Below are 14,299 nucleotides of genomic sequence, written 5' to 3'. Positions count from 1 at the left end.
ACATTCATTGAAAGAACACTTTGAACTTTTAAACAGTTGTTCACTTATTTCTCATGACCTTTGTTTCTAGCTGTACATAAAACATAGTTTCCAACTAATACAAGTTTTCATCTTTCTCTCAGGTTCTTCACAGACAGCCTGTGCAGCCACTGAAGGACCACTCTCCCATCCGAGAAGACCCTGTACCCAGCTCTGGAGTTGAAGAGAGCCCTCAGGCCACTGCAGGCTTAGGGAACGGTGGAGGGGGTAGCACTGCTACCAAAAAGCCTCGTTCCCGCACCAAGATCTCGCTGGAGGCTCTAGGCATCCTACAGAGCTTTATCCAAGACGTGGGCCTCTACCCTGACCAAGAAGCAATTCACACACTTTCAGCCCAGTTGGATCTACCCAAACACACCATAGTTAAGTTTTTCCAAAACCAACGCTACCATGTGAAACATCATGGTCGGCTGAAAGAGCTGGGAGCTGAGGGCAGCGGTGTGGACGTGGCCGAATATCGTGACGAGGAGCTGCTCTCCAGTTCAGAGGATGCAGAGTCTAGTGAAGATGGCCATGAGGAGATATACAGTGGGCACGAGAGTGCCTCAACCGGAGCAACCAACTCTGCTACAACCCCTGCTCTTTCATCTGGCCATGATGAGAGTAAAGACAAAGGCCTTTCTCTTGGATCGGCAAGGCCCAGCTCTCTGCCCCCATCTGGTTCCTCACCCAGTCCCAGAGATCAAGCAGAATATCAAAGATAAAACCGAGTCAGTAAAGACTATAAGTGGGGAAAGTCTAGGGGTGAGCACTTACAACTATTCTGTACAGGACGAGATTGTGTAGTGGACAGCTTAGAAATTTACTGACAAGGATGCCGTGTCCTCCAAGGACCTTTAGAAGGTAAACCAAACCAGACAAGATCTGCATATTGATTAAGGTGGCACACAAAGTGTTGCAGTAAAAAAATGAGGAGAGGGACGTGAACCAAGTGTGTAGATCCCAGGTTACAAATAAGAGTAAGAGTACAGTACCTCATACTACAAGGAAAGAATCTGGTTGTCTGGAAAGCTTTGATTTGATAGTTGTATATGCTTAGATTTACAAGTTGTTAATATTACATTTTAAGATGACTGCCTCAACCCCAAGACTAACCTCATTCATGTAGTACAAGACACTACAAGTTTAAGACAAAATACTTTATAATCTGATTCGAAGAGCAGAGGGTCTTTCATAAGATACCACTATCCATGCGCCCTCTTCACCTCTACAGGGTTAATGGCAGGGACAGAGCTTTAGATGAGCCATGGATCTTCAATAGGACACCAATATAATCACTCCTGCCAAATCAGGGAGCTTTGTGGGTGGCTATCCTCATCTTCCCCTCCATGATGGGGTATTCTGACTGGGGGCTGAAGCAGTCGGTTTGGTTGAAGAGGTACAGAGATCTTGGGTGTACACATCAGCCCAGCCCATGAACCCTACTATAAACACATGTGGTGTGCAAAAAGGTCCACTGTTAGCCCAATGGCGCTTTTGAAGATTGCACCATCCCTCCCACAACCAACCACATCATTCCGAGCAGTCCCACATGGTTAACACAATCAATCCCTTTATCCCACCACCCATGCAACCCGTGCACCCAACACAGACTGCTCGCAACCGATCTGTCACTCCTGTTTAATGGTTGAATGCTTGCTTTATACAAATACATCTAGATCATAGGTTTCCCAGTCGTTCTTTCTCCGCACTTAAAAGACTGCGAGAAAAAACATAGGACCCAGTGGCAGGACGACTGACTGCTATGGACAGATTAAAGGACAATGATGAAGATGCAGTCTAACTGCATAAGCCTGCCACTGACCCAGAAAGGAAAAGCAAACAATCTGCCAACAATCAGGCGCTTGTGTGGAAGTGTGGTAGTCTATTTCTCCTCTGTCGCCTCCCTCATCTTTCTCTCTCTCTCTTTTACTGACTGGTGCCCACAATGTCCTGATTTGACCACACCTACCCACACCCAACTCCACAGCACTATTTATTGCTATCTTCACCCACAATTATTATTGTTGTTATTGTTATTATGGTTGTTCTTGTTGTTATTTTTAGTTGTATTTCCATGGTCTAATATCAGCTTTCGGCCAGCAGCGGTTGTTTTGGTAATGAAAGACGTTGTGAAAGAAAGAAACACTGCCAAAACAGAGAGGCAAGAATTAGAAGCAGTTACTGAAGTTACTGAGTAAATCGTGTGATATATATATATATATATACTGCCAAATCTATCAAAATTATGTACTTTTCCAAAGAGAACAGCACTTGGCAGATGAGAAGTTGAATAATAAAACAGGAGAAAAGGAATTATATGATCTTTTTGCGCATATAAATGACAATCCTATTGAGCCAATCAGAATTCAGAAATCATGAACATACATTATTCAAGAGAGAAGGACTAACTTGAGGCAACACCTGTTGCAATACGTTCATGACATCACGCCAACTCTTGGATCCAGGGTTCTGATTTGCTTTTGAGAATCAGCTGCTACCTGCTCTTTCGTGGACTATAAAAAATGTCTAATCTTACTCTATCCCTTAAACTATTTTGTTTCAAAGTGATAATTGTGATCCATGTCCATGTTTTGTCTATTACAAATGAAATGTCTTTACTGTGCAAAATGCTGATGTGGTTTTGAAATGACTTTGGCCATATTGAATCCATCACATAGACACTGTGTCTGCATCTGCACATTTTAAAATCTTACACCCAAACAACAGTTACATGGTAATTTATTTTGGCCCAACATTGTCATGATATATTGGACACAAAGTTGAAGTTCTCAAATTAAAGGTGTTCAAAATCTCAGGAGCTTTATGTTTGACATTTTAAATGGAATAAATGCTGGAATTTGCTGTTCACATGACACACGGTCTCTTGTTGCATTTGATAATGGATATAGCCTTTCAATCCGAAGACTCGCAATCTTCACTGTGAGATGTTGGATACCTGCGGGTTCTTGCAAAGGGTCTTTAATAACACGGTAGTGATTGCCTGCTTGATCTACACCTTACTTAAGTCTGTCAATCATCCCTCACTTTTGGAGGCCTGTCCCACCCCTTTTGTTACTCTCCAGGCATCTTCTCCAAATCCCGCCACCCTGCCGAGCCCAGATCAGCTGGAGACAAGCACTTCTGATGAGTCCATCCTTATACACCTCCCAAATTATCCTCATAAATGATGATAGCTCGTGCACGCATGTGTCTGTGTGTCCTAGACTGGTGTTTAACCTACCGTGGGGTTGGCTTCCCACTCAGCATGAGAGAACATCACACACTTTTTCATCTTTGTCAGAGTTAGCGAAGAGAAAGAGAGAGACGCTTAGGAGAAAACAAAGAAGATTCCAAGAGTCCCTGATGAGCACTAGGTGAAGGTCACTGGCCAATTATCTATGTCTTTCATTCAGTCTTTTCAGTTCACTATACCATCTCTCTGTTCCCTCATTTTCTCGTTCACCAGGCGGGAATGTAATCGTTCTCTCTCATGCTGTGGTGTCGAGGTTAAGTGGAGGTGATCATGTCTTCTTGTGAAGACAGTAGTTCCTTGAAAGACAGCAGACTCCTGGAGCGACGTATGTGAGATGCGGAGTTGCGATTAAGACAAAAGCTTAGACTTGTGTAGATCGAGTTTAGTCATTTGCTAAGTATCTCATCACTGACAAAACCATTATAACAACGGGTTGATTTTCAAAGTTGTGAGTGAAAAGTCCAAAAGCCACAGGCCTCCAAAAGCTTAAGGTCTCATATGATTTACTGTAAACATCTACACAAACAATAAGGTACTGTGTATACAATATCAAACGATTTAATTACTGTTTATAACTTTGACAATAAATTAACAGGTACAAAAGAAAAATAAATCTAAAACCATACAGAAACATCATTTACCCCACAGATATTCCTATCTCTTTTTTATCTCACAGTGCCTCTGAACTAAGCACAATGTTCCGGTTCTTTGCTTCGGAGATGACAAAATTAAGCGATCTCATAATTTTCATAATTGTTTTCGTGATTTTTGTACTCATAAACGCCTACAATGTGAATCAGGATTGCCACTCCTGAATTGGTACTTTCCTAGTCAATCGAATGCATTGTCGTTATCACTAAGTGATAATTAACTTATGTGCATCATTTGGCTCTTTTGTTTGTATGACAATGTTTTTTTTTGTTCTTCAAATGCTGTTGTTTAAATAAAGTACATATAAGGAAAACAGAAATAGTGTGTGTGAGTGCTTGTTCTACCTGCTCACTATTACTGTGGTACCATACTGACTCAATTCTTAAACTGAACTGATAGATTGCTCAATCCTTGACACTCCAGTAAAGGAAACATATCATGAAAATCAGACTTTTTCTATGTTTAAATGCTATAATTGGGTCCCCAGTGCTTTTATCAATCTAAAAAATATGATAAAGAACAACTCAGTAACTTAGATTTGATAAACCATTCTCTGCAAGCATGTGAAAAAATAGGTAATTGAAACTTGGCTCCCCTTGTGATGTCAGAAGGGGATGATACCGCCCATTAATCTACACTATCCAAGACGGCATTGCTATTTAGTGCAGAGATCAGCTCATTTGCATTTAAAAGGACACACCCAAAAACGGCATGTTATAATAAATTATCTTTATGGTATTTTAATCTAGAACTTCACATACATACTCTGGGGACACCAAAGATTTATTTTAGATCTTAAAAAAGTCTTGTCCATTTTAAAGAATCTAATGGCTCTCTATGTACTTTTGAAATGGAGGGATTAGGAATGGTGAAAAATGATTTTGTACATAACAGCACACGAACAAACTATAATAGGAAGATCACAGTGTTTTTTATTGCTTATCCATTTGAATTTAATGCGTTATTGAAAAACACTAAACAAATCAATTTAGTGCTATTTAATGAGTATTGACCTATTGTCTAGCATATTGCTTTTCTATGGCTTTCATATGAAGCAACATGATCTCACAAAGTTCCGTTGTATAGAGTGTTTCATCGGACGCACGTTCGCTGACGCGATATACGTCTGGATCCGAACTTTACTTCCGGTTTTGTTTTTTTTAATGGTCTGACTAGTTGCTGAACTGATCTCTCGAACAAATGCCTTATCGAAAATAACAAATGTTTTGGTTTCCTAGGTAATCTATGTGTTGTTTTTTTGCTTGTTATATAAATAAACTACCTTTTAAGAACTTTGTTGTTATTTATTCTTAGCCGAGTTTACCGGAAGTTACGTGCGGACCACGACAGCCGCTTGTTTATGTTGTTACTGCTGAAACCGTCTTTAGTCACAGAATATTTTGCTAATTTATCCGTGTCATTGTCACGGATCTCCGCATCTTTGCGTGGTCGTACCACAGACTTTCTTTTCCGTGTCATTGTCACGGATCGGTTACTCAACTGCTTTTTCCTAATTTCAAACCATTGTCGCTTTGGTTTAGGGTTAGATTTGGTGTTTGCGTTAGGATGTCACTTTAAGTATTGGTTTATACTATTTTTTTTATATTTTCAGATTTTAAACCATTGTCTCCTGGTGTTAGGGTTAGAGTTGGATTTGGGTAGGGATGTCATTTTATGTAAATCTAACACTAAACCGAAGCGACAATGGTAAGAAAATAGGACAAAACAGTAACCAATCCGTGACAATGACATTGTAAAGAAAGTCCGTGGTACGGCCAAGGAAAAATGCGGGGATCCGTGACAATGACACAGATAAATGAGCAAAATATTCCATGATACCACGGAAATTCGTGAGATCAGGTTGTATGAAGAGTTCAGATGCAAATCCCCTCTAAGTGTGTCTAACACGTTTTCTTGTAAACTAGCACATTTTATTAAATGCTTAATGGATTCTGTCAACAAAGTGGTATTTATAAATGGCCAGAGGTTGGGATTAAGCAGATTTCAAGATAAAGTATTTAATGAACGTATAATACGTGCCAAGAGCATTCGGTTAATATCATTATCTCGTTGCATTTGGCAGCTTTTGCATGAGCTCCTGATATATTCTTTAAAATCAGGTGCTCACTGGTGTTAGCTCCACTGAATTACCACACTATACTAAAACACATTTTTTATGACTATTATTATGTACATCTGGAAATGTAATTATCAGGACCCCTTTTCTAATTCCCCTCTAAGAACTTAATGCCTAACAAAAAAGTCTCTTCATCCTTCATCAGTTCCTTGACCACATACAGTCCTCCAGCCAGAAACGTCAGCACATCACTAGAGTCTTGTCTCTGGCCACCTGCCAGGCCTCCTTCCCATGGTTTCCTTCTCTCTAAGAACAGCTTGCAGTAGTGTCCTCTGGTTTTCATTCCACACCAGCCCTCCAATCTCCTAATTGAACTTATTATTCGCTCAATTGGCTTGCTTTAACCCTTTCTCCCCCTCCAGGTCTAGGGCTGGATGTCATTAGCCAGAAGATTTTTCGGTTGCAGTGAGAGCGTCAGGAGCTGGAGTGTAGCAATAAAACCGTGGTCCCTGGCAGGATTTGCTGCTGCATCCGCTGGATAAGAGTCAGCGCTCATTCTATGAGTGCAACGGAGCCAGACCACCCAGAGAGGGATGTGTGGCCCAGTTTGTTTTCTGGCTGATGAGATTCAGTCCCAGCTGATAGCTTTGGCGACCTGGATCTCCCTCCGCTCGCTTATTCTCTTCATCTCTTTCTCATTGATGTGATCTAAAATCTGTGTAAAACATTTTACTGGCCATCTGTGTGTTCTCAAAATATGGAGCTGGAAATGGGTTATTCTTTGTTTTTTATATAAATAAAATGTCAAATTTTAACAATATGAAGTCATTTTTTAGGGTAAAAAGATCCAGTTGTATGCGGCATAAGTTATTCGACTAGAGAAAAAAATAAAGATCAGCACCTGCTGAAACACATGCTACTGTATTAGTCATTGGAAAGATTCAGAATGCTAAGTGAAGGCAAAAGACAAGCATGAAAACATTTAAATGTATGCTTTCATCCAAATGCAACTTACATTGCATTAAAAGATTTACATTTTTATCAGTATGTGTGCTCCCACGCTCTACTAACTAAGCTACAAGAACATGAAAACCTTTAGGTATCCTGATTAAAGGATTAGTCAATTTTCTTAAAAAATAAAAAATCCAGATAATTTACTCACCACCATGTCATCCAAAATGTTGATGTTTTTCTTTGTTCAGTCGAGAAGAAATTATGTTTTTTTGAGGAAGCATTGCAGGATTTTTTTCATTTTAATGGACTTTAATGGAACCCAAAACTTAATGCAGTTTAAAATTGCAGTTTCAAAACTACCTAAATGATCCCAAATGAGGCATAAGGGTCTTATCTAGCGAAACGATTGTCATTTTTGGCAAGAAAAATAAAAAACATGCACTTTTAAACCACAACTTCTCGTCTTCTTCCGGTCGTGTGACGCGGCAGCTCGATCTCACGTAATACATCATCACATCAAGAGGTCACAGATGATGTATGCAAAATACGCCACAGTGTTTACAAGTGTGGAGAAAGAGGACTATTCCGAATGATACAAATTAATGTTTTTGTGTCAGTTAATTTTTTTAAATGGTCCGCAAATGTGCGTTTTGTAATACGTGACCTTTCGACGTCATTACGCAATTACGTGAGGTCGCGCTGGCTTATCACACAACTGAGGAAAAAGAGAAGTTGTGGTTTAACAGTCCATATTTTTTTATTTTTCTTGCCAAAAATGACAATCGTTTCACTAGATAAGACCCTTATGCCTTGTTTGAGATAGTTAAGAGTCCTTTGTAACTGCAATTTTAAACTGCATTAAAACTGTTAAGTGTTGGGGTCCATTAAAGTCCATGAGAAAATGAGAAAAATCCTGCAATGTTTTCCTCAAAAAACATAATTTCTTCCCGACTGAACAAAGAAAAACATCAACATTTTGGATGACATGGTGGTGAGTATACTATCCAGATTTTTTTTAAGAAAATGGACTAATCCTTTAAGCCTTTATGAAATCCACAACAACTTTTTCTGTTTATTCTTTTTGAATAACGCCCAGTTCTAACCACCAGCAACTTTCTCGTTGTGTGTCACCCATCTCTTTCAATGAGGTCATCATTAGGCGTTTCTACTTCTGGTTGTCATAAACAAATGAACACCTTCCACTGCAGTTTAACTGATTAAAGATTGATGATGTGAACTCACTACTTCGCTCTCATTGGTAGCCGCTCTCGAAAGTTGCTCATCATTTGCATAAAGTTAAACTTTTTTCAACATTGTCGTGTCGCTGGACACTCCCACTTCCTGTCACCAACGGTCACTGTCGCTTGTGTCGCCGAAACTCGCCAAGCTTCCATTAATGAAATTAATGAGCTCTTGTCTATCTGCAACTGCTAGTCGCTGGCGTCTGTAAGTGGGCAATTCTCAGCAAAACTAAGCAACATCAAGTCTTTATACCATCATTTTACACTCAGGCTACATGAGAATCAGATAAGGGTAAATGTCAGATGATCAGCACCGTCCTACAAGTGATCAAATGGCTTTATCAATAAAAACACCTTAATGCTACTAAATGCATTTCCACAAAATTTCCACCTAATTTTATACTTTAAGCTCTATGCTCGCATGGACACGTTTTTACGCTGAGGTCACAGAAACATTGTCAGTTTGATCCGTCAGGTAATCAGGTCAGGGCGTTTGGATAAGTGAGCATCACTTGGGCATGAACAAAGCACATGCCACTGAATAAATATTGGCGCACCAAGCGCCACCCAAACTTTCCAACACTGTGTCTGTCTGTTTGTAATTATCAAACCACAGAAAAGTGCGTGTGAGGAAACTCAAGGGGCCCATGTGGCCAAGGGCTTTAAGCGGACACAATAAAAGACATCATTGTTTCTGTGGGAAAGGTTTAGATGTAGCACTGCGTGCGACATGAAGTTGCGAGTTCGCGGCCGTATGCGGTTTCCCCTCTGTTGCTTTCTGTTTACATAAATGTGTGTGTTGGAAGATCTGTGTGTGGCCAATTTGACAAATACTTTGATTGTGTTTGTTGTATCAGCCTTTGTTAACACTTAAGGATCTGAATGTCCTGATTAAGTGACAAAAACAGCCCAAATGGAGTAAAACAATGGTTCGGAACAGAAGACAGAATCGCATGACATCCAAACAAATATATTCTCAGTTTGACCAGAGTCTTTTAAATGTGAATTAGACCGTTAGACACAGTATGGTGAGTGATGGACAGAGAACAGATGAAGAGAGATTGACAGCTCTCTGCCAGGGGAGAGGGGGCAGCTGCCAGGGCACTGCTGTTTGGGTATTAGGGCCTGATGGCAGCGTGATTAGGGGCCATTAGAGGTGAGAGCGTGGGGGTGGCATGAGACGCAGGTGCACCAATGCCTGTTATTACCCAGAATTCAGTGGGGTGAAACTCAAACACACACCTGTGGTCTCCCGTTGGCACGCTCACTAGCAACCCCCCAATTTCACTCCCTCACATTAATACACACACTGATAAACACTCTAATACCCACAGCGCGCTTTCATGTGTCTTCTTCCATTTATAACTGTTTGTGCTTTTTCTCTCATGCTTTCTCATCGCTCTAAATCAGAGTTTTTCATCACTTTTACATGAATAGGCCTATTTATAAATATACAAACATATGAGTCTTCATTATGGTTTTAAATTTTAAATAACACTTAAACCATAACTCAAATTAAATTAATAGTTCATCCAAACATGAAAATGAGTGTCTTTCAAATATATACTGTATGTGGTTTTTATTCAAACCAAAATTAGAAATAAATCTGTTCAAAATGCTACTGTTTTTATATTTTTAGACCTACACAAACCATACTCTCTAAAAAAATGTTGGGTTATTTTAAAAAGGAAGAACCCAGCTGTTGGGTTAAACCAAAATTGTTATATTTAACCCAACAATGGGTTCTTACTTTTTTGACCCAACGTTGGGTTGAAAATAACCCAGCATTTCTTCATATAGTCTGTGAGTTGAACTTGACAACCATTAAGAAAGGTTCCCAAAAGGTTCTTTATGGGAATTGTCAGGTTTTAACGTCCACAGAATTCTGCACAAAATGATCTTTGAAGTGAAAAATGGTTTATAGACTATAAGTATAAAAGATAAGAAAAAACAGGGTAAGGGTGCGCGGGGCAAAAACTAACGTGCGGGTTAGTTGTAACACGGACCATTTACATTGTTGCACAGGGTTGAGCATTTGTTTTTCTGGTATTGTTTTCACGCTGCCAAAAGAGGGTCTCCACAAATTTATGGAAAGGTATAATGTTTTTCCATTGAGTTATTGATGAAAGAGTGTTTTTGGGGGGTGTAAGTACATTTTTTCATCATGGGTTTTTTCGGTTTCGGTTAGGTGTTAGATGACAAAACCAATGTTATGTCATCTTAATAAGTGTCTTGTTGACTAAAACATAGCATACTTTTAAATATGTCTGCAGCTTTTAGCAACTTTTTGGGTAGGCTTGGACATATTTTCAACCAGCGGGGTTAGTTGTAACGCTGTGTTACAACTAACCCCTCAGCACTTACAAAAGTTAGAGCAATTCTTGCCATTGTTTTAAATAGACACGCACTAATGATTACTGTCTGCCAAGAAAATAAATGTGCCTGTCTTATCAAATATCAACAATTGTGTGGCAAAATGTATTTATCTTTAATATTGATTGAATAAGGTTATGTCAAAGATTAAAAATATAATGAAATTCATGGCTAAAATCAGACTTTGATGTTCATTATCTCAGAATTTGATTTTGAAACTGTATAGTTATTACAGACTGGGTCACAAATAAAAAAGTTTTTATGTCAATTGTGCTGCTTTATCTCACATATTTAGACATTTGTACCCATTTATAATTGAACTATGCATGGTTGGATGAGGGATGAATAGTGTAGATACCCGTCTATTATAGACAGATAACAATACCCACTTCAAGTAAATAGAAAAAATAGTATTGAAATATTTGCCTGCAAACTTAATTTTTAGCAAGTGTTACAACTAACCCCCTGTCTGTTACAATTAACCCCACCTATGGGGTAAGTTGTAATGTTTGTACTTCTATCATGTTTCGTATAATTGTCCAAGAATGGTAAGCAATAGAAACAAACTTCAAATGTTCATTTGTAGCAGAGATGTGTGTGTGTGTTGCTTGTGTAAAAATATAATTAATCAAACTCAAATATTTTTTGAATGATTGAGCCAAAACCAAAAAGCTTTAGGTTGTGCCCCGCTCTCCCCTACTTATAAGAACGTCTGATTGAAAGATTTTTGGGAACCAAAAATGGTTGGCATCTCCACAAAGACCCTTTCATAGCACATTATTAATAAGACCAAACATCAATCTTCTGATCCTGTCATTTTTAATGAACAAGTTGATTTAGTTGACACACCAGATTAAGCTGTTTGTTCAATGATTCGGTTCTCAGATAAATAAATATTGACAACATTTTCTCGATTGAGTCAACTAAAAACCCAACTGCTCTTTTAAAGTTTACAGAATGTCACCTGTGTTCTTCTACAGTATATGGTTTAGCATCAACATCATCTCTGAAACACGTCCTCAATCTCTGAGAAAACAAAAGCCAGAATAAGTGCCAAAAAAGCTCAAAGGAGTCCCGGCTCATTATTTGAGTGAGAGATTGCGGATGAGAGGAAATGTGAGCTGTCATGATGATGACATCCCAAGGGAGATCAGGCTAAAGCAGGGCATCTGTCACTGGCCCATATCAGAGTGTCATACGTCGACACTAATGCACCAAACAACAACATTCACAAGAGCACAACGCAATCAGCTCTCCTGAACAAACATTCAATTACCTCAACCGAGCATGAAAATCAAAACTGTCTCCGTTTGATCGCTGCCCCTAATCAGTTTGACAGCAAAAATAGAAATGGCTTTTTGACAAACACAGGAATACTTTTATCCTATATTTCCCAAAGTTTTCAGACCTCGAAAACACAAACATGTTCATATATAAGAATGTTGTGTTCAGAACATCCCACGTAGGATCACATAATCATAAATGTTATTTAAAGGGACACTCAACTTTAAAAAAATATATGCTAATTTCCCAGCTCCCCTAGAGTTAAACATTTGATTTGTACCACTTTGAAATCCATTCAGCTGATCTCCGGGTCTGGCGGTACCACTTTTAGCATAGCTTAGCATAATCCATTGAACCTGATTAGACCATTAGCATCACGCTAAAAAATAACCAAAGAGTTTGGATATTTTTCCTTTTTAAAACTTGACTCTTCTGTAGTGTACTAAGACTGACGGAAATTAAAAGTTGTGATTTTCTAGGCAAATATGGCTAGGAACTATACTCTTATCTGGCATACTGTAATAATCAAGGACTTTGCTGCTGTAACATGGCTGCAGAAGGCGTAGTGATATTATGCACTTCCCAAAACTAGTCTCCTTGGTTACTTTCAATAGCAGAGGACTATTTTCAGGCGCTGCGTAATATCATTGCGTCTGCTGCAGCCATGTTACATCAGCAAAGTCCTTGATTATTACACCAGAATGAGAGTATACAGTAGTTCCTAGCCATATCGGCCTAGAAAATCGCTACTTTTAATATTCTGTCGACTTTAGTACACGATGTAACTACAGAAGTTTTAAATAGGAAAAATTTCGAAATTCTTTGGTTATTTGTTGCGCAATGCTAATTGTCTAATTAGATTCAATGAATTATGCTAAGCTATGCTAAAAGTGGTACCGCCAGACCCGGAGATCAACCGAATGGATTCCAAAAAGGTCAAATCCAATGTTTAAGTCTAGGGGAGCTGGAAAACTTGCATCCCTTCAAAAAAAGTTAAGTGTCCCTTTAAAGTGACCACCATACGAACACCTTCCTAACAAACATTATATGGATGCAGAAGGGCTGTTTGGTACTTGCACATACAGTAAGAGACACCTAAGTGGGGTTCAGGTACATTTAAGTGTGGTAAAAAGTTATCTGTGGTAAAAATAACAACAAGGTTTGCAGTGGGTTTGATTTGTCTGATTGAATCACTGTCCCTGTCAAGCACAATATTCAATATAAGTAACCAAACAGCTGCTGCAATTAAAAATGTATTACGTGCCACATTTCTCTAAATCCCAGAATAACTAATCTCCTCTGTAACGTGAAAAAAACATGAGAGTAAATGTAATGATTTTATCCATCAAAAACCTGAGCAAGCACACCAGCACATGCTTCAGACAGCCACAAACACTAAAGGACCTTATCCTACTTCTACAGTATGACACTCTCAAAAAAAGGTACAAAAGTTGTGACTTGGGCAGTTTCCTTGTACCTAAAAGATGCATAATATTAGTACCTTAGAGGTACATACTGGTACCGCAAAGGTAAATATCTGTACCTAAATGGTACATATAAGAGATAACTTTTGTACCTTTAATTTCCTGAAAGTGCAAGTGGTGTGGACATTTACAAAATCAGCAGTATTTTCCGGTAATTTGGAAGTTGGCATTAACACTGATAACAATATATGCGGTTGGCACAGATAGAGGAAGGCATTTCTAGAGTTCCTTCAGGATGCCATCACACCCACCTATCTCATGCCCAAAGGCGGCCAGGGTGTGACAGGTGTGTGGAATGGGCCTGCTCAAGGGGGTCCCAGGGTGAAATGCCTCCATTCCGTCTATAGCTGATGCTTTCTGACATTTGGGCACTCTATGAGCTACAAAATTTATCTTAATTGCACAGTACTTTCTAGACATTTCTTGAGACGTTTCTGCAACTAACAAATAAATAACAAACAACCTGATGGCATGACTGAACATCTCTATTGATGCTAAGAAATTTTCCTACAGTATTAACACATATACAAACACACAAACTAACAAAGACTGTCTGAACTGTCTGTCCATTGACATGTCATGTGTGTAGTTCTCTGGATGCATGTCCATACCTTCTTCTAATAAGCTCCTTATGCAGTGACACATCATCCATGAATGATTGACCCATACAGACGTGACATTGTCAAATGCTGGACTCACTTCAGACATTAACCAAACTACCAGACGTGACTGAACAGCCCATCTCTCCGTCACTCATTGTCCTTTTATTGTTTACTTTATTAAAGCTTGACTGACGGCTGTCATTCTTTTATCTATCAGTGTCTTGACCACGCTGATATTAAACCTAATATACTCCTTTATAGATGAAGTAAGCAGGAATTAGTAAAAAGTTACCATGTAACTTTATAGTTAGAAAAATATGTGACACCTTGTACATCACTTGAAATCAGTCAATGATTAC

At 39.0% G+C, this 14,299-nt stretch overlaps 1 protein-coding gene and 1 long non-coding RNA gene across 2 annotated transcripts in view; one reads left to right on the top strand and one right to left on the bottom strand.

Moving 5' to 3' along the window:
• The window catches only part of satb2 (SATB homeobox 2), a 38,144-nt gene extending 35,250 nt beyond the window's left edge, over positions 1-2,894 (top strand). Inside the window, exon 12 of the mRNA XM_055215480.2 lies at positions 123-2,894. Coding sequence (XP_055071455.2) covers positions 123-743 — 621 coding nt within the window. The 3' untranslated portion in view covers positions 744-2,894. The remainder of the gene's footprint in view (positions 1-122) is intronic.
• The window catches only part of LOC129451928 (uncharacterized), a 104,923-nt gene that overhangs the window by 35,177 nt on the left and 55,447 nt on the right, over positions 1-14,299 (bottom strand). The window lies entirely within an intron of this gene.

This window comes from Misgurnus anguillicaudatus, chromosome 17 (genome assembly GCF_027580225.2).
Source record: "Misgurnus anguillicaudatus chromosome 17, ASM2758022v2, whole genome shotgun sequence".
Taxonomy (NCBI): domain Eukaryota; kingdom Metazoa; phylum Chordata; class Actinopteri; order Cypriniformes; family Cobitidae; genus Misgurnus; species Misgurnus anguillicaudatus.
The sequence above is the reverse complement of the archived record's forward strand: the minus strand, read 5'-3'. Positions and strand labels throughout refer to the sequence as shown.